This window comes from Ictalurus furcatus, chromosome 9 (genome assembly GCF_023375685.1).
Source record: "Ictalurus furcatus strain D&B chromosome 9, Billie_1.0, whole genome shotgun sequence".
Taxonomy (NCBI): Eukaryota; Metazoa; Chordata; class Actinopteri; order Siluriformes; family Ictaluridae; genus Ictalurus; species Ictalurus furcatus.
Window position 1 is genome coordinate 10,832,988 of NC_071263.1, and position 20,444 is coordinate 10,853,431.

General features: G+C 40.2%; 1 protein-coding gene across 2 annotated transcripts; it reads left to right on the forward strand.

The window, feature by feature from the left end:
- The first annotated feature begins 1,830 nt into the window (after positions 1-1,830).
- Positions 1,831-19,441, forward strand: LOC128612820 (uncharacterized). Of its 2 annotated transcripts, none has more exons than XM_053633247.1 (13): positions 1,831-2,132; positions 2,773-2,891; positions 3,741-4,041; positions 4,143-4,335; positions 4,831-5,128; positions 5,559-5,862; positions 6,986-7,172; positions 8,725-8,923; positions 10,381-10,684; positions 12,864-13,040; positions 14,659-14,821; positions 14,915-14,984; positions 18,955-19,441. In XM_053633247.1, the coding sequence occupies exons 2-13, from the start codon at positions 2,774-2,776 to the stop codon at positions 19,278-19,280; spliced, it is 2,640 nt and encodes an 879-aa protein (XP_053489222.1). In that variant the 5' UTR covers positions 1,831-2,132; position 2,773; the 3' UTR covers positions 19,281-19,441. The 2 variants fall into 2 exon arrangements, with proteins under 2 accessions (XP_053489222.1, XP_053489223.1); XM_053633248.1 differs by having other exon boundaries at positions 4,834-5,128.
- Positions 19,442-20,444: the final 1,003 nt, after the last annotated feature.

Below are 20,444 nucleotides of genomic sequence, written 5' to 3' on the forward strand. Positions count from 1 at the left end.
ATTTATATGAAGTCTGTATGGCCTTAGGAGCAGCCGTAGTCCCAGCAGTCTGGAATTAGAGAAGATTTGAGCTCCATCCAGAGGCAGAAAGGATCTGGATCTCTAGTATCTCCATAAATTCATGTGGGGCTCGGCGAAAGGAGAGATGGAGAAAAAAGATTATTATGACTGCGAAGTAGTAGAACAGAATCTAGTCAGGGTAGGCTTGAGTAAACAAATACGTTTTAAGCCTAGACTTAAACACTGAGACTGTGTCTGAGTCCCGAACACTAATAGGAAGACTGTTCCATAACTGTGGGGCTCTATAAGAGAAAGCTCTTCCCCCTGCTGTAGCCTTCACTATTCGAGGTACCGTCAAATAGCCTGCATCTTTTGATCTAAGTAGGCGTGGCGGATTATATAAAACCAAAAGGTCACTTAGATATTGTGGCGCGAGACCATTTAGTGCTTTATAGGTTAATAAAAGTATTTTATAGTTAATGCGAGATTTTACTGGGAGCCAATGCAGTATTGATAATATCGGTGTGATATGGTCGTACCTTCTAGTTCTAGTTAGGACTCTAGCAGCTGCATTCTGGACTAACTGGAGCTTATTTATATTCCTACTGGAACATCCAGACAGTAAGGCATTACAGTAATCTAATCTAGAGGTGACGAATGCATGAACTAGTATTTCCGCATCATGTAGTGACAATATGTTTCTTATTTTAGAAATATTTCTGAGATGAAAGAAGGCTATCCTAGTAATATTATCTACATGAGCATCAAATGATAGGCTGGAGTCAATAATCACTCCAAGGTCTTTAACTGCTGCACATGATGAAACAGAAAGACCATCCAGAGTAACCATGTGATCAGAAGGATTACTTCTAGCTACACGTGGGCCTAATAAAAGTATTTCTGTTTTATCAGAATTAAGTAGAAGGAAGTTAGTTAACATCCAATGTCTAATGTCTTTTATATCATGTGGATGGCTGGGTGCATGCGGGTTGCTTGCTTGGGGAAGAGATGGCACCAGGATGCACTATGGTAAGAAGGCAAACTGGCAGAGGCAGTGTGATGCTCTGGGCAATGCTCTGCTGGGAGACCTTGGGCCCTGGCATTCATGTGGATGTTATTTTGACACGTACCACCTACCTAAACATTGTTGCAGATCAAGTACACCCTGGCAACATGGCAACGGTATTCTCTAATGGTAGTGGTCTCTTTCAGTAGGATAATACACCCTGCTATACTGCAAAAATTGTTCAGGAATGGTTTGAGGAACATGACAAAGAGTGCAAGGTGTTGTCTCTGCCTCCAAATTCCCCAGATCTCAGTTTGATCATGCATCTGTGGGATGTGCTGGACAAACAAGTCTGATCCATAGAGGCCCCACCTCGCAACTTACAGGACTTAAAGGATCTGCTGCTAACATCTTGGAGCCAGAAACCCTAGCACACCTTCAGAGGTCTTGTGGAGTCCATGCCTCAATGGGTCAGAGCTGTTTGGCGGCACAAGGGGGACCTAATGTTATGGCTGATCGGTGTACACGGGTGCATCTCAAAATATTTGCATATTGTGGAAAAGTTGCGTTTTTTTCCGAAATTTAATTTAAAAAGGGGAACTTTCATAGATTCTACCTGATGTTTATAGCTGTCGCAGGATAATTTATTAATTTTATTAGTAAGGGGAAAAACGTTAATTATGTTAATAGTAAAATAAATCCATTTGGAAACAACTGTAACCTAATGTTATACATAGGAAGGTCTAAAAAAAAAAAAAAAAAAAAAAGAGCTCTTATTTTGACGTACAGGAACAGGAAGTGACGCGTGAGGCCTGATGCTCCGGAAAATCCCGCCGTCGATTTTTATTGATGCACACTTTAGGACACTGTAGAGCTACTTTTCTGTTTTGCAATCAATTCAAATGCGATAAACTTAATCTATAATAATTGAATAATTGTAATAGGTCTGAAATATTTTTGAAAGTATGATAAATGTTTAAATACGAGGAATTTGTGACGCTTTTTCCGGCCAAGCAGATGTACTGTAAAATTGCGTTCCCTTCAGAAGTGGCTCCTGTCGGTGTGTTTACTCTCCCAGATTGTAAATAATAAACAGGACTCGGAGCCGCTGCTGCTGGTGGAGAAGGTATGTGTGCTGAAGTTAATGATGCGAATCCTTACAGTATTAACTTAAAGTGAGAGTGTGCTTGCTGAAGGAGGAAAGAAAAACACCTCAATCACTACTTGATTAAACATTATTCTTATTCTCAAGATTTTTTTTATTGTATTTTTTTTTACTTCAGTGAGTTCATGAAATTCACATGTAATAATTGCACACTGCAGTGGCAGCTTTAATTCACTAATAACTTCTAACTAACAATTTTGTACAGCTCAATAATTTTAATAACAAAACCTTCATATTCTGCATGTACACAGATTACTCTCTCTGTCTGTCGCTCTATCTCTCTCTCCATCTCTATCTCTCTCTCTCTCTCTCTCTCTCTCTCTCTCTCTCTATATGTATGTATAAACACAGTATCTCAAAAAAGTGTTCACCCCTCACATTTTTGTAAATATTTGATTACATCTTTTCATGTGACAACACTGAAGAAATGACACTTTGCTACAATGTAAAGTAGTGAGTGTACAGCTTGTGTAACAGTGTAAATTTGCTGTCCCCTCAAAATAACTCAACACACAGCCATTAAACCGCTGTCTAAACCGCTGGCAACAAAAGTGAGTACACCCCTAAGTGAAAATGTCCAAAATCTTTTTCCTGTCTGAAGGATGAGCTTCCAGAGGTTTGATGAAGTGGAGAAGTATCTTCGGTTTGGGACGTATGGCAAACATGATAAAGCTTCAAAAGGTGTGATAAGGAGATGTAGTAAGAAGTTTCATTGGGGAGGTGAGTCATTGTTTTACAGAATATATAATCATAACACATCTGTCTGTCTTTTCTACGATGCCGTTTTAGTGCCACGTAAAAAAAAATAATAATAATTTTACGGGAATGAGTCGTAATATTTTGAGAATAAAGTCGTAATAATACTGGAATAAAGTCATAATATTTTGAGAATAAAGTCGTCGTTTTGACGTGAATGTGTTTGAAGTTATGTAGTGTACAAGCAGGTCTGCTTCACTGGACTTGGATCAGTTTAACGGTCGCCCACCGTGGTAAAGTTGGATTGGACATTCGGTGAACATTCAAGATTCGCTCTTCTATTTCTCAAGAAATAAACACACAGAAATGACAAAATGTGTATTTTCTTGCTCTGGAGTGGACAACTGAAGTAGAACCGAATATATATTTTTACTACACAATTCGTCCTTTTTGTGTGTTTTATTTATTGAGAAATAGAAGAGCGAATCTCAAATATGCGAATGTCCAATACAAAACCGACTTTACCGCGGTGTAATTTTGACTTTATTCTCAAAATATTCTGAGTATAATCGTGTGTTGCTACGTTTTTATTCTCACATTGCTACGACTTTTAGTCTCAAAATATTACGACGTTAATCTCACAATCCTACGACTTTATTCTCGTAATTTTTACTTTATTCTCAAATTATTCCGAGTTTAATCTTGTATTGCTATGACTTTATTCTCAAAATATTACGACGTTATGCTACGACTTTATGCTCGTAATTTTGACTTTATTCTCAAATTATGAAGTTAAAACAAATATTGCTAGAATGGAGGAAGGATGCTCCATGAGATTTATTTATTTATTTATTTATTTATTTATTTATTTAGATGGTGCACTTTGGTACATAGATGGCAAGCGTCGGCGTAAGGTGCTGCGCAGCGAAGAGGAAGTGAGAGCAGTGCTGATGGAGCATCACAACAACAGCAAGCATGCGGGCCGCTCTCGGTGCCTGAAAGCCGTGTCAGATCTGTATTACTGGCGGTCGATAACCAAAGACATCGGTGACTGGATAGACAACTGTAAAGATTGCTCGCATCCGTCCAACCCAGTCGCGTGCTCGCAGTGCATCGTCCTGGGGTGCGAGAGCCCTGGACTGGCCGATAATGAAGAAGGCATCACGTTTCACCGGTATGAGTTGCACAGATCAGATTTATAAGGATATGGGTTTTGTTTTTACGCACTTGTAAATGTCAGTGACTTTTTTTTAAAACGTTCTGATTTGTCGACAGGTTCCCTTTCAGTGATGCGGATAGGCTCAGCCGTTGGATTAAGTTCTGTCAGAGGGACCGCTGGTCTCTCCACAGCAGGTCAGCTATCTGCTCCAGACACTTCATGGAGGACTGTTTCGATCGAAGCAGAGATGTTGTCTGCCTTAAACCTGATGCCGTGCCCACAATCGAAGTCTGTGCAGTTCCGCAGGAGGTAAATGACACTTCACATTTACTTCTGTACAGGAGTATTTTATATTATGTTTGTAAAATTAATCTGTCCCCAGGCTGCAAAAAGATTGAGAGCTCCTCATATACATTAATGGGTGATCACCCAATATCACCCAATCATTTTACTTAAATGGAAGGTGATTATTGGGGACTCGGTGGCTCCGCCTTGTGTGCGTGGAGGTCTCCCTGTGCTTCAGGGCGGGTTTCCTCCCCAAGTCCAAAGACATGCATTGAAGGCTGATTGGTATCTCTAAATTGTCTGTAGTGTGTGAATGTGTGTGTGATTGTGCCCTGTGATAGGTTAGCACCCCAACCAGGGTGTCCCCCCGCCTCGTGCCCCGAGTTCTCTGGGATAGGCTCCAGGCTCCCTGCGACCCTGTGTAGGATAAGTGGTAGAGAAGATGGATGGATTGATGGAGAGATGAATATTCACCTGCAGTGTTTAGTGACATGGTTTGTTCTTGTTTTATTATTGAAGCAGGTCAACAATGAATACTTGGATTCCTTCTGCATGGAATCCAGGGATGATGAGAATCCCTCTGCAGATGACGATGTGGTCCATGTGGAGCATCCTTACTCCAAAGATACCTCCATGCAGACCAGCACAAAGGGAAGTAAAGTGAAGAGTGAAGTGAGCCTCCTGAGCTCCAAGTCCGAGCCTTATTTCAGAAGATATGATGCATTGGAGAAGTTCCTGCGTACGGGAGTGTACAGCAGTACGCCCTACTGCACTAGGTACATGGTCAGGAGATGTGCCAAACACTTTTGTCTTCAAGGTAAGCGCTCTCGTTTAGACCGCTTCATTTGAAGCAACGTAACTACGTAATCAGTGGAAACATGAAAAATACTTCTACGTATCCTGCATAGCATGCATAGCACTGTAATAAAAGGGGGAAGTGTTGTGGTAGCTAACGTGCTGCAGTGGCTGAGCCGCATTCAGGGACGATTTAGTGCACGTCGTGTTTTTTGAAGTTTGATGGGCATCACTCAATCAGCTGTGCTGTAAAAGTACTAACAGGCGTACTAACTAGCATTTATTACCATGCGCAGGTGAACTCGAAGAAGATCAGTTACTGTTATTAAAACGTTTGTCAATCTGGCAGGAAGATTTATTCAAATATTGTTAGTAAGGCCCATTTTAAGCGGTCGGTTTCCTACATAGCTACTCAAAATAATTGATTCTTCTTTACTGTTCTTTATTTGAAGACGAACTCCTTTTCTATCGCCATGGTTCCAAGCGCAGAAAAGTTCTCCGAAACAGAGAGGAGGTCGTCGAGGTGTTAAAGGAGCACCATGACAATCGAGGACACTTCGGTATGAGCAGATGTTTGAGCTCCATATCTGAGCTTTATTACTGGGGCACTATGACCAGGGACATAGAGGAGTGGATTGGAAACTGCCAGTTTTGCATGAAGATGGACGAATCGACGCAAAAGTATCGGTGTTCCGTTTACAGCTGCAATAACTACAACGGGCCTCTGGAGAGGACACTGGGTCTGACGTTTCACCGGTGAGCAACAGTTGTGGTTTCACAGATAATATTATGTTTCGGCTTTGGAGATCCCACGCCCTTGGATATGCGTATCACTTTTGACACACAAACTTTCCCTAACGTTGATTTTTTGATTATGTATTAACCCTTACGGCGCCAGAAGTCAACAGTGGGTCCAGACTCACATTCCTCACTCTCATTTCCTGTTCGTTTCAGTGGGGCACGGTGGCTTAGTGGTTAACGTGTTTGCCTCACACCTTCAAGGTTGGTGGTTCAAATCCTGCTTCTGCCCTGTGTGTGTGGAGTTTGCTTCGGGGGGTTTCCTCCAAAGACATCCTTTGTAGGATGATTAGGATTTCCAAATTGTCTGTAGTGAGTGAATTGGCGTGTTAATATGTGCGCGATTGTGCCCTGCAAAGGGTTAGCACCCCGTCCAAGATGTCCCCCACCTTGTGTCCCAAATTCCCTGGGATAGGCTCGACCCTGTGTAGGAGAAGCAACATGGGAGGGAAGGGATAAGCAATATGGAAAAAAACTACTAGTGGCTCCTAAATTAATTCAGTAGCCATTAGAATTCACCTAATTAGTTGAATGGCGTTTAATGGAGACCTGTGCAATTAAAGTGTCATGTAATTTCAATATAAATACATTTGTTCCCGATACACCCCAGAATTTGTTAGAGAATGTACTTAAACAAAGAACATCACAAAGACCTCAAAGTTACCAAAACAATTACAGGACAAAGTTCTGGAATGTATTTAAAAATATATATATCCCAAACTTTCAGCATCACATGGAGCGCCATTAAATCCATTATTTAAAAAATGTAAATAATATGGCACAACAGTGACTAGTGCCTAGAGGAGGAAGTCCAACAAAAGCTAGTTACTGGGTAAAGAGGCTATTAATCAGAGAAGCAAGCAAACACAGAGACCTACACTCAATCTACCACTGTTATTAAAACCTCTACTAAAAAAAGGAACATGTACAACATCTAAAAGTTTTATGAAACTGGGCCAGAGGACTGTGCAGGCTGGTGGAGGCTGTTTGTATTTGCCTAAAATACTTTCTCCTTATCACACTCTTGCATCATGTTTATGATGCAAGTAACGACAGTTAAACCTGTGCTGTATTTCTACAGATTTCCGTTTGATGATCCTGAGCGTCTTAACCAGTGGATCAGAAGCCTGCGCAGGATGAACTGGCGTCCCCGGCCCAGGTCTGTCGTGTGTTCCACTCACTTCACTGAGGACTGCTTCGAGCACACAAAAGGCTCTGTTTGTCTCAAACCTGACGCAGTCCCCACCCTGCTCCTCTGTACCTCACAGGTAGTTTACACTACTCTGTCTGTTTCATGTGTTTTACCTCCTATCTCTCTTAAGTCAGGCTTAAATGATGAGAGAAATCTTGTCGTCTTCTGATGACTGTTCAAACTGTGCGACACTTCAGAAGAAAAGGTCACAGAGTATAGACACACAGGTCAATGTTATACATAACTAGACAAAGTATTTTTAAATACAGTTAAGTGCATTTTTTACTTGGGCCTGATATATAGGTGCATCTAAAAAAATTTGAATATCATGGAAAAGTTCATTTTTTTCCCCCATAATTTAATTCAAAAAGTGGAACTTTTCATGTATTATAGATTCATTACAGATAAAGTGAAATATTTCAAGCCTTTTTTGTTTTAATCTCGATGATTACGGCTTACAGCTCATGGGAATCAAAATTCTGGTATCTCAGAATATTAGAATAAAGAATTTATAATACAGAAACGTCAACCTGAGAAGAGCTCTATTCAACTAATTAACTCAAAACACATGCAAATGTTTCCTGAGCCTTTAATCTCTCAGTCTGGTTCAGTACACACAACCACAATCATGGGGAAGATGAAAGTTAATTTTGCATTTCATTTGGAAATCAAGGTCCCAGAGTCTGGAGGAAGAGTGGAGAGGCACAGAATCCAAGTTGCTTGAAGTCCAGTGTGAAGTTTCCACAGTCAGTGATGATTTGGGGGGCCATGTCATCTGCTGGTGTTGGTCCACTGTGTTTTCTCAAGTCGAAAGTCAATGCAGCGTCTGCCAGGAGATATTCGAGCACTTCATGCTTCATCTGCTGACAAGCTTAATGGAGATGCTGATTTCCTTTTCCAGCAGGACTTGGCACCTGCCCAAAGTGCCAAAACTACTACTAACTGGTTTACTGACCATGGTATTACTGTGCTTGATTGGCCAGCCAACTCGCCTGACCTGAACCCCATAGAGAATCTATCAGAGACACCAGACCCAACAATACAGACGAGCTGAAGGCCGATATCAAAGAAACCTGGGCTTCCAAAACACCCCAGCAGTGCCACAGGCTGATTGCCTCCATGCCACGCCGCATTGATGCAGAAATTTGTGCAAAAGGAGCCCTGACCAAGTATTGAGTGCATAAATGAACATACTTTTCAGGAGGTCGACATTTCTGTATTATAAATTCTTTATTCTAATATTTTGAGATACTGTTTTGATTTCCATGAGCTGTAAGCCGTAATCATCAAGATTAAAACAAGCAAAGGCTTGAAATATTTCACTTTATGTGTAATTAATTTAGAATATATGAAAGTTCCACTTTTTGATTTAAATTATGGGAAAAAACAAACTTTTCCACTATTCATTTTGTTTTTAGATGCATCTGTATATTGGGTTGGAGACACTGCTCATACTATATAATGTCCGAACTTCATCATGAACTCCAGCAGCTCAGTGAAATGCACTTTAGACGTGATTCCAAAAATTGTCAGCGACACCAAAATCATGTCAAAATCATGTTATGTCCAGCTGTGGTCAAATCGTGTTACTCTCCATCATTGACTGAGTAGAAATTGTTTCCTCGCAGGATAAGGAAGATGCTTCTCAAGGTATGGCTGAAAGGAGCGGTTCTTCAGAGGCAACGGACGGCTTAAGTACCCAGCATGCTTTTTTCTCTAAATACGATGCAGTTGAGAAATATTTGAAAGGGAAAGGCTATCCACCTGGACTCAGCTCTGTGGAGAAAAACACCTTCAGGAGACTCTGCTCAAGGTTTGCTATCCACGGTGAGGACTCAATAGTTGACAAATTTCTGATCAAAAAAGATGTTTACTTGATGTTTAAGCAGCTAACTGACATTTGGACGGAAAGAAAAGTGATATTTCTTTCAAGGTATTTCCAAAAATGTAATGATTATAAAACTAAAACCTAATCCTAGATAAGATAATTAGACAACAGAGACAAGATTAAAGATTATTAAATTATTAGATTAAAGGTTATTAGAGAGATAAGATTATTAGACAAGATAAGAGATTATTCATATGCTGTATGTTCTAAAAATAAAACGTTCAAGTAAGGGCTACAAAGAAGACCATTATGTTAATCTGCCATTACCAAAACATGATTGATCATTATTACCTCTATTAAGATTATTTGCTAGAATTGGATTACTACCGTAATTTTCGGACTATTGAGCACACCTGAATATAAGCCGCACCCACTAACTTTAAAAAGAAAAAAAATTTTGTACATATATAGGCCGCACTTGTCTATAAGCCGCAGGTGTCCACGTTGTAACATGAGATATTTACACAGAAAGATGTTACACAAAGAATTTTTTTAACTTTTAATTAAATACGTACCGTAAATGCTTTTTTCCGAACAGTGCCTGTAACACGGCTGGTTAAAAAAATAAAAAATACAGTTGCCTACCAGGAAAAGTCATTGATCGCTATCTTCATCTTCCTCCTGCGCACTAAAACCACTAAAGTCGTCTTCTTCAGTGTCAGAATTGAACAGCCTCAGAATTACCGGTACTTCGTCACACACTTTCTCAGTCTCTCTTTAGTTGTCGCTCTCAATGTCACTTACGTCTCGAGGCAAATTCACCCTTGAGCTTGTGCTGTCCTCTTCATCACGCAGCAGTCCAGCCTTTCGAAACCCGTTGGTGATAGTAGATTTTTTGGCACTGCTCCACGCTGTTAGGATCCACTGGCAGACTTGAGCAAAAGTTGCTCTTCGCATGCTATTTCCTTCTTCGACAGCCAGATCGATCGCCTTTAACTTGAAAGCTGCATCATATGCATTTCTTCGTGTGTTTTCCATGATGAGGGTGTGTGCATGAAGCGCAAAATGACTGATCTGAAGAATTTAGTGTGAGTGCGTTTGATTTAATTCGAACAGTTTCATTGGTCCACTGTGACCTGTTCGGTAATTTCATTGGTCCGATGTGATGAGGCTAAATGTTTTGGCTGCATGAAGCTCATTAGCCCATAAAAATCCATAAATTAGCCGCATCGTTGTTTAAGCCGCAGTGTTCAAAGCGTGTGAAAAAAGTAGCGGCTTATAGTCCGGAAATTACGATACATGTTTTATACTGTAGATAAACAAAAAGTAGTTTTGATTTAAAATGAATGAACCTCAGTTTCTAATACAAATTACTGGACACTAATATTCTATTGCACTGCCATTCCTGTTCTGCACATTTACTGCAATCCTAATAGATCAGTCCCATCCATTTCAGACGGCTTCCTGTTCTACTTGTCGGGCCGAGGCACGCAGAAGCACGGGAGGCGCAGGGTGGTCAGGAGCAGAGAGGAGGTGCAGTCAACCCTCGCCATCTACCACAATGACATGAACCACCTGGAGCTGGAAAAGTGCTTGAAGCTCATCTCTCAACACTTCTTCTGGGGTTCGATGAGGGCAGATGTGGCTCTGTGGATTCAGCGCTGCTCCCAGTGTTCCAGCTCTGACGGAGCCCGTGGCGTGGAGTCCTGTGCCAGTCCCGAGCTCCCTGAGCCTTTAGAGAACATGCTGGATCGAGACAGGTATCCTTTGTCATGTTTTTACTATCAATCTAAATCCGACTTCAGCAACAGCAAATTTGTGTCTGAAGGTTTGCAACTTTGAAGCGAGTTACTGTAAATCTATCAAGCGAAAACGTGTATCGTCGTGTCTGTGTATTACTCCTAATTATGTGAATATTCTGAAGACGTTCGATAGAAAGAACAGAACATGTGATGTCTGCATTAACAATAGCTGCGTTTACAAGGACAACAATAATCCACTCTTAATCCGATTAGGACCATACTCTAATTAAGAAACTACCATGTAAACAGCAATTTTTACTTACCTTAATCTAATCAAGGTCATAATCGAAGTAAGCAATAATCTAATTAAGACAGGTGGAGTACTCCTGTTTTAGTCGCATTATGGACGTGTAGTAGTGACATGTAAACACCTTAATCACATTATGAACGTCGTGTGGGAGTTTTCACTGCATTTTGCGACAGGACATGATCACACGGCCGTTTTACGGTGAACAAGAGAGTTCGGCTGTGTCCCAAATTGCATACTTTCCTACTATAGGCCTGTAGTGGGGAAAAATACATGTATCTCGGCTACTATATAGACGGAAACTACGTGATTTGGGACACACCCACCGCTTCAAGCAGTTGTCTATTAGCACGTATAGCATGACAAATAATTAACTGCACTTAAAGCGTTCGTAAAAAAAATAAATAAAAACACCCAAAACTGTATACGGTACCATAACGAAGACGAACTGTATGTTGATACGTGAAATTCTGGAGGGACGTCGGACGGCGTGGCGCGGTGACGTAATGACGCGGGCTGTTAATCTAATTATGTTCTAAAACATGTAAAACGGGAACATGACAGGAGTATTCTAAAAGCGACTCATGTAAACACCTTAATCACATTATTATCTTAATCAGAGTAAGGTCAATAATTAGATTACTGCTGTCCATGTAAACGTAGTCACTGTATACTCGTCATGTTGGTGATTATAAGCTTCAAAGTGTTCACGTCTTCATTCTGTTTGTATTTGGCACTTGGAAATGTTGGGAAAGCTCTGATTTGACAGTGTGTGTGTCCTCACATCATAAACTCACACCACCTAAAAAATGACAGTTAAATTAGTTAAAGGTACGTGTCTGTGTCTATCCAACATTCCCCATCATTTTGGCCACACACTATAATGTATATTGTGGCCACACAATATACATTATAGCTAAATATAGGTGGATGAAAACATTAATATTATTATTATTATTATTATTATTATTATTATTATTGCTGTTGGTGTTATTGTACTAGCAGGATATTTCTACTATATTAGTTGTTGTTGTTATAATAGTAGTAGTAGTAATGTTACTTTTATGGATTTTTATTGGGACATGGGAAATTTCTGACGGACATATTTACATTCTTGGGCAAAAAAAAGGGCCAAATGCAGACTGGCAAAATATTAAGCTTTCAGTGGTCTTAACAACAAATCATTGGTCAGAAAATCAGCAAGAATGAACATTACTTTATCTGTGTTTAATTCTTGCTAATTTCCTGACCAATAATTTGTTAAGACCATTAAAAATTTTGTTACAGTTACATTTATATAGCGCTTTTGTATACACTCAAAGCCCTTCACATAGTATCGGGGGGGGGGTTCTCAACCATCACTAGTGTGTAGCATCCTGGATGATGCGATGACAGCCACGGCAGAACACCCACCACACACCAGCTATTAGTGGAGAGGAGAGAGTGATGTAGCCAGTTCAGAGATGGAAATTATTAGGGGGCCATGATAGAGAAGGGCCAATGGGGGAATTTCACCAGGACACCGGGGTTATACCCCTGCTCTTTTACGAGAAGTGTCCCGGGATTTTTATTGAGTCAACCTCGGTTTAACGTCTCATCCGAAGGACAGTGCTGTTTTTACAGTGTCCCCGTCACTATACTGGGGGACCCACACAGACCGCAGGGTGCGCACCCCCTGCTGGCCTCACTAATACGACTTCCAGCAGGAACCATAGTTTTCCCCCAGGAGGTCTCCCATCCAGGTACTGGCCAGTCTCAACCATTTATCCATTTATCATTTTGGGCTTGGCCCATTTTTTTTTTTTTGCCCAGGAGTGTACATGTTGTATTTCTTAACAGCTATGCTTTATTATTTCCGGTCCTATCTATAATATTTTCACTTTGATGTAGTCCAGTACAGATAAATGGGGTTCTGACAACTGAAAATGACCTACACCTGTCAGGCACTGAGTTGGCTATTCCGCAGTGTCTGATCATCACTACGCCTGAGATCCTCGCTCCAACTCAACCTCGCAGCACTGCTGCCCGTGAAGGAACTGTTCTCGGACTAACTGACTCGGTAGCAAGGTACACAGCTGTATTAACTATATCAATAACCAGGAAGAACAAATACCTCACATTTACCTCTGACACGCTTTCTTATCAGCATAGAAAAACAGAAATAATTCGATATGTCACATTGCATAACTGTTATTATTTGTAAGCACTATTGCTGTTCACTATGCCACAGTGCAGTTGAACTCTTGACAAGTGTTGATGAACTTTTTCTAACTTGGACAGCAGTTATGGCTGTCCATATTAATGCATTTATTCTAATAAAAATATTTTTTAAAGTGAGTAATCGTGGATATGGTGAGGTTTTCTGTGAGGAGATGTTTATTTAGCATTTTTGGACCGAGTCTCCAGTATCAGCACTTTATAACAGTCAGAGGTAAAACCGTTCCTTTAAGTTTACTGACACAAGAAAGTCTTCAGGACTGAGGTGTTTGTGCTTCATGGTGTAAAGTGACACGTTGCATTTTAGTTCTTAACTTTGAAAGAGAGAGAAAAAAAATAGAGGCTCGTGAAGGAAGAACTGTTTATAGCTGCTATAATGTAAGTTGCTGTGGTACAAGAAGAATAAAACTCAATAGGGCATACTGTTTTAGGAAAATAATGTGTTAGTACCCCAAAGTTCCTTTAACAGCATGTCCTGAATATGTGTTTTATACCTTACTTAAACCAAGTTGTTGTTGTGGTTTTTTTTAAGAATGTATAGTATACAGTTGACATCTAAACTCGTCTAGCCTACTGATAGGAGGATGAAATCTACGTTTTTGGAGCATCACTTCTCAATTCATTGAGTAAGAGAGATGCAGTTTGTTTCCTATGAAACTAAAGATTTGTTATAGCAGTAAATAGGGAACTAAATATTAATGGCCATGGTTTTGGAATGGGATGTTCAGCAAGCACATGTGAGTGTGATTGTAAGGCGTCCACATACTTTTGGCCATATGGTGTGTTTAGTTAAGTAGCAAACCAGTTTTTCACCCATATTTTTAGGTGATATGCAACGTGATGATTTGGACATGTTGTAATCTTTTGGTTGGTTAGTTGCATGACAATTAATCTGAAATGTATTCAGAAGCGTAACGATGTTAAAAAAAAAGTTTCATCGGCTCTGGTAGCACAGAACCTCAGTTTGTCTTCTGAATGCCTGTGTTTCAGTTTTACAGTCCGTACAGGATTTCACAGGGTTTTTTTTATTATTATCGTGGCCAAAAACACTTGATTTTGCTGCAGCTTTTTTCAAAATTGGCGCTGTAACTTGCTGGGGTTTTTTGTGCTTTTTTATTTGCGGAAAACCACTTGAATCGTCGGAATTGCAATTCCGTGAAATTGTTTCTTTCACAGTGATGTTTGTTGGTAAGTGAGACCTTTTTAGGTGTACTCATGCTCGACGCATGTGAATCGAAAAGGGCTTTGGCTGAATGCGCTTTGTGATGATGTCACGTGACGTGTCTTGGCCCAAGACAGAAAATCTGCTGTAATTTAGAAAAATTGCAAGCTCCTTTGAATATTGTAGAGTTTGCTTGATTTGGTGTTAATTTCTGCAATCGCGAAATCCTGAAGGGACTGGCTTTAAATACTTAATTCAAGGCTACAAGAGCCTAAGGCTGATCTGCTTTGCTTGTACTGTTTTTAGTGGATTTCTCGGCAGTGCCATTGGTTCTTATCAGCTGCTTGGGGATTCGGCACAGGAGCAGAGAAACAGCAGATTGAGTGCCAGGACTGTAGTTCAGCAATGCACACATGCCTTACTGCAGGTCAAGCCTCAGACAGCAGATGCAGACTCTGAATGGGTCGAGGTATTTTTTTTTATTTGCTTTGTCAACTTTTCATATTAAACACGTCTACATATTAAGGCGGTTGAAGTGATGTGGCTGATCTCCTCTTTACAGATTCGTGACGGAATCGTGATCTATGTGTGCTTTTATAAAGGTGCTACTGAGAAAACCATTCCCAAAATGGGTAAGTATAGTAAAATTAATGACGGTATTACTTCATAATATACTTCTTTAAATATGTACATCTCAATATATTTATATGATTTTTCTCAATATCATTGGGCATCATTTATCAATCTTTTAGTGAAGTTGTGTGTACAGTGGGGGAAATAAGTATTGAACACGTATCAAACATGGTGTGTAGTATGACAGCCAAAAAGTTCAAGTTTGCTCTCGTCTGACCAGACTACACTCTCCCTGTATTTCATAGGCTTGTCCAAATGAGTTGTAGCAAACTTTAAACGAGCTTCGACATGCCTTTTCTTTAGTAACGGAGTCTTGCGGGGTGAGCGTGAGCAGTGGAGTGCATTGTCTATTGTTTTCTCTGTGACGATGGCACCTGCTGCCTCCAAGTGTTTCTGGAGCTCTTTCCGAGTGGTCCTTGGTTCTTGGGCTACTCTTCTAACTATTCTTCTGACTCCCTGGTCAGAAATCTTGCTTGGCGCTCCTGTGTGTGGCCGGTTGATGATGAAGTGATGTTGCTTCCACTTGCAGATAATGGCCCCAATGGTGTTTTCTGGAAGATTCAGAAGTTTTGAAATATGTCTAGATTTGATTCCATCAATATGTTTTGCAACAATAAGGTTGTGAAGCTTTTGGGAGAATTCTTTGCTTTTACCCATCATGAGATGTGTCTTGTGTGACACCTTGGTAACGAAAAGCCTTTTTATAGACCATCAATTTACTAACCCAGCTGATATTAATGTGCACAGATAGGGAGTATAATTAGTTACGGATTTCAGGTTGCCTTGGAGAACTGATTTTTCTTAGCATGTTCAATACTTTTTTCCTGTGTCCTTCCACTTTATTACACATAAATTTCTTTACAGACTTGGGAATTTCCAGATTTCTTGAGTTAATACTGATGTATGGTGAAAATTTCATTTGAGTAACCTCATTGGAAATATATTTACTGAAAAAAATGTTGACTCGTTCAATACTTATTTCCCCCACAGTAAATGTTTGTGTAAGCCAGATTTACAAACATTTCAGAAAGACTGATTTTCTTCCTGTAAGCGTGTGTCTGTTGCTCACCTGTAAAGTGCAAAGCTTATTCCACATACCGCTCATTTGCATGTAGTGACACCCACAAAACTCCATTAAAAGTCAAGTGCACAGAGGACTCACTCCTATGCCAATGAAAACTATTTAGCAGTGTAACAGCACCTGTAAGGTCAAAATCTAGAGACAAATGAGAGAAAAGGTTCATTCGATGTGAATTAAGCGAGGTGACAGAAATGGCATGACAGGAAAATGTGACCGATCTACACTGTACCCAGGTAATCATGCACACCAAGCACGTCGCACAGAATTGTTTGAAGTGTCTCAGCTGATGTGCTCTTGTTGCATAGCATTAAAAGAAGATGCCATGGCAAACAGAACCGCCAGCTTTCATCCTCTGAAATAAGTGATAAAGGTCTTTCCTGCATAAGCGTGACCTTAATCTTCTGGCAGTTGTTTACAGTTATGCGCAGGCAGACCGGCCTGCCCTCCGTTTTTACTGCAACATTTCTTTTGTTATAGCTGAATGACACGTGTTATTTGTTTATTAATTTATGGGTTTGAGTATGGATTTCGCTTTCTCGAATTTTCATACGCTTTAATTAATGCCAATAAGATAAACGACTGGGTTTCAGAAAATGTTCTCAATGGTGCTCTTAGTCCCCGCAAATGATACAATTTGAAGTCTATCAAGTCGAGGTTTACATTAGTTGGTCTTCTTCTGTGTACATTTATATTCATTCAGGAGCATGAGTAGGATATGAACATTTTTTTTTCCCCCCTTCCGAAATTACAGGATTTTTATGAATACCAGATTTTTTTGTATAAATGCACCTACGAATGATTTATGAATAAATCCATTCATATCCAGCTTGATAAATGAAGCCTATTGTCTTTAAAATGGCATTCTGTTACTTTTAGGATCATTTTCAAATAACTTCTACTTATCAACATTCTAGAAAGTATCACTAATAATTTATTTAATACAATTCAACAAGTAATTGATCCTTTTTTGTTTCTTTCTTTAATATGAATGAATATTCATGTATTAAAAATATAATATTAATATTCTAGGAAATATTACTGTGTAAATGCTTTTAGAGTTTAGAAAATATTTGTTTTTGTCATAAATTAAGAGTTTCTTTTGAAGATACACACTGGCTTTTAGAGCAAAGTGTTATAATATATCATCTTACTACCTTTATTTTACTTTATAACAGTGTTTTAACATCAGAGCGTATTTTTAAAGGTTATTGTATGTCAGTATTTTAGACCATGGCCTTGATGGTTCATATTGCAGTCCCTCCAGGATTTTGCGATCGCAGAAATTAATTCAAAATCAAGCACACTCCGCAATATTCGGAGGAGCTTGCAGTTTTTCAAAATTAGCACAGATTTTCTGCAGATTTGGGCCAAGACGCGTCATGTGACATCAACACAACGCGCATTCAATCAAAGCCATCTTCGATTTATATGAGTCGACCATGAGTACAGCTAAAAGTTCTAATTTAAATCACCATCATTACTGGATCCCCCAAGGCTGTGTTCGTTCTCCTCTACACGTCTCGTTCTACACCAGCAACTGCACCTTCACTCACCAGTCCATCAAACTACTGAAGTTTGCGGACGACACTGGGCTCATCTCTGAGGGGGATGAGTTTGCCTACGGGTGGAAGATGTGAAAAACTGGTGTGAAAACAGTGGAGATGGTGGGAGACTTCAGGAGGAACCAAGCCCCACGTGCCCCCATCATCCTGTGTGACTCCCCAGTTGATATTATGCACTCCTTCCACCATCATCACCCAGGACCTCAAGTGGGAGCTGAACATCAGCTCTCTGATTAAAAAAACGCACCAGAGGGTGTACTTCCTGTGGCAGCTGAAGTAGTTCAACCTACCAAAGACAATAATGGTGCACTTCTACACCTCCATCATGAGTATGGTGAGTACTCACTTCCTCCATCACCATCTGGTACGCTGCTTCGACTGCCAAGGACAAGGACAGACTGCAGCATGTCATTCGCTCTCCTGAGAAGGTGATTGGCTGCAATCTGCCACCCCTTCATGACTTGTACACTTCTAGGACCCTAAAGCAGGCAGTTACGATTATGGCTGACCCCTCTCATGCTGGACACAAACTTTTCGAGGCACTCCGCTCCGGCAGGAGGCTGCGGTCCATCGAGACCAAAAACCTCACGCCACAAAAACAGTTTCTTCCCATCAGCAACTGGCCTTATTAACAATACTCAGGACCCACCATGGTCTCTTATCCGCCTCCATGGACATTTACACATCACATTAACGAACAACCCCACAGTGTTGTTTCATATGCGTTACATTAACACACACACAACTCAGACTGCTATACTGCACCTACAAATGTGAGCAATTGCACTGGCCAACTTTTGCACATCCTGCGTTAATGTCTTTATTTTTATTTTCCTAAACCTTCCAAAACATAGCTTTATAGTTTTTTTTTATGCTTCTCATTTTCCTAACTTTCCCTCTTGTTTCTTATTAATATTATTTTATTTCTTGTATGTACTGTTATTGTTAAGCACCAGTACACCAAGACAAATTCCTTGTACATGTAAACCCACCGTACTCAACAATAAAGATGATTCTGATTACTAACAAACATCACTGCGAAAGAACGTGCAAAACTATTTCATGCAATTATAAATTTCACCAATTCAAGTAGTTTTCCACAAAAAAGCACAATAAACTCTGCGAGTTGCATCGCAAATTTTGAAAAAAAGCCACAGAAAATCAAGCATTTTTGGCTCTAACAATCACAAAAAATAAACTCAAAATCCTGTATGGACTGATATTGAATCTTGCTACTTTGCATTTGGTGGAATCTCACAGTAATGAGGTCTAAAGCTGACATCCAAAATGTGTTTTGAAACATGTTGTATAATGTGTTCTCCACAGTAAACACCTTGCTCAACGCAACATTCTTTCCCACAAGTACGGGCAGCCATGTATCCATCATGGAGCTTCCGGGAAGTGTGATGATCATTCCTCAGGATACCATGACTGGTGTAGTTAAAGGCAGCAGAGTGCAGCACAACGATGCCATTGAAAGCTGGAAAGGCCTTTATATCTACCAACAGTTCGTCAGTCAGTGTGAGAAAGAGGTAGCTGCATCAGCAAAGTGCACCGAGGCTGGGGTGGTAGTCAGGCACGGAGTTTATGGAAACATGCAAACTTTATACCTTAACAGCAATGCACCCCTCACTCACGTACTCGAGTTTTAAGGTTCACATTTCAAATTCCTGTTGGAATCTTTCTTACCATGTGCATGTACAGTTTGTACAAGATTTATTCCTACTGATTATTTGGAAATGTTTAACAGAGGTACAGTATATTTTGAGATGTTTACATAACCTTTGAAAATAAATTTCTGGTTTTAACTTTGCTTTCTGTTTCTGTTGTAGATTTTTAGCTTATTTTATTAAATGATCTGGCCGACAGAAAATGGGAGTGAGAAACATTTGGTAGGTTTAGTATTGAGCCATAAGTAAAAAAAATAAATAAATTGGGCAGTGGCACGAAGCTCAGCGGAATTTTCTGGCATAAGTTTAATTTCCCCAAAGTTCTACCATTTTGCTGTAGCAGTGACATTGATTTGGGACATCCATCAATCCAGCCTTCCATTTTCTGTACTGCGTATCCTACACAGGGTTGTGGGGGAGCCTGGAGCCTATCCCAGGGGACTTGGGGCACAAGGCAGGGGACACCCCTGGACAGGGTGCCAACCTGTTGCAGGGCACAATTGCACACACACTCCCACCCATTCATACACTACGGATAATTTGGAAATGCCAATCAGCCTACAGCACATTTCTGTGAACTGGGGGATGAAACCAAATTACCCGAAGGAAACCCCTGAAGCACGGGGAGAGCATGCAAACTCCAGGCACAAATCGAAGAAATCGAACTCGATCCCCCAATCCTGGAGGTGTGAGGCAAACGTGCTATGATAGTTGTTCTTGTTGTTGTTGTTGTTATTATTATTATTATTATTATTATTATTATTATTATGAGGGTCCCGTTGTGTGCTGGAGAGGCTTTTCCAGCCAGTCTCTCTACCACACCTTAAAGCATCTTAACATCACAGGACAACCAATGAAAAGAGCTATCAGGAGCACCACAGAGGCTTCTGAGAGAGCTTCAAGATGGCTCTGGAGAGTGATCAGCAATTTGGACACAGGCCAGGTCAAGGTAGACTGAGTATTAAAGACCCGAAACACCCAATGTCTCCAGGTTCCATCACTAATGTGTCCAAGAGCGCCTTGCAAGATGTACAAAAAACCATGATAATCGTAATAATAAAATTAATTAATTAATTCCATAAAAATTAGAAAAGTTGGCTGGACTAGAAAAACATGCACAATGACCATACAAGCTGTTTTTTAATT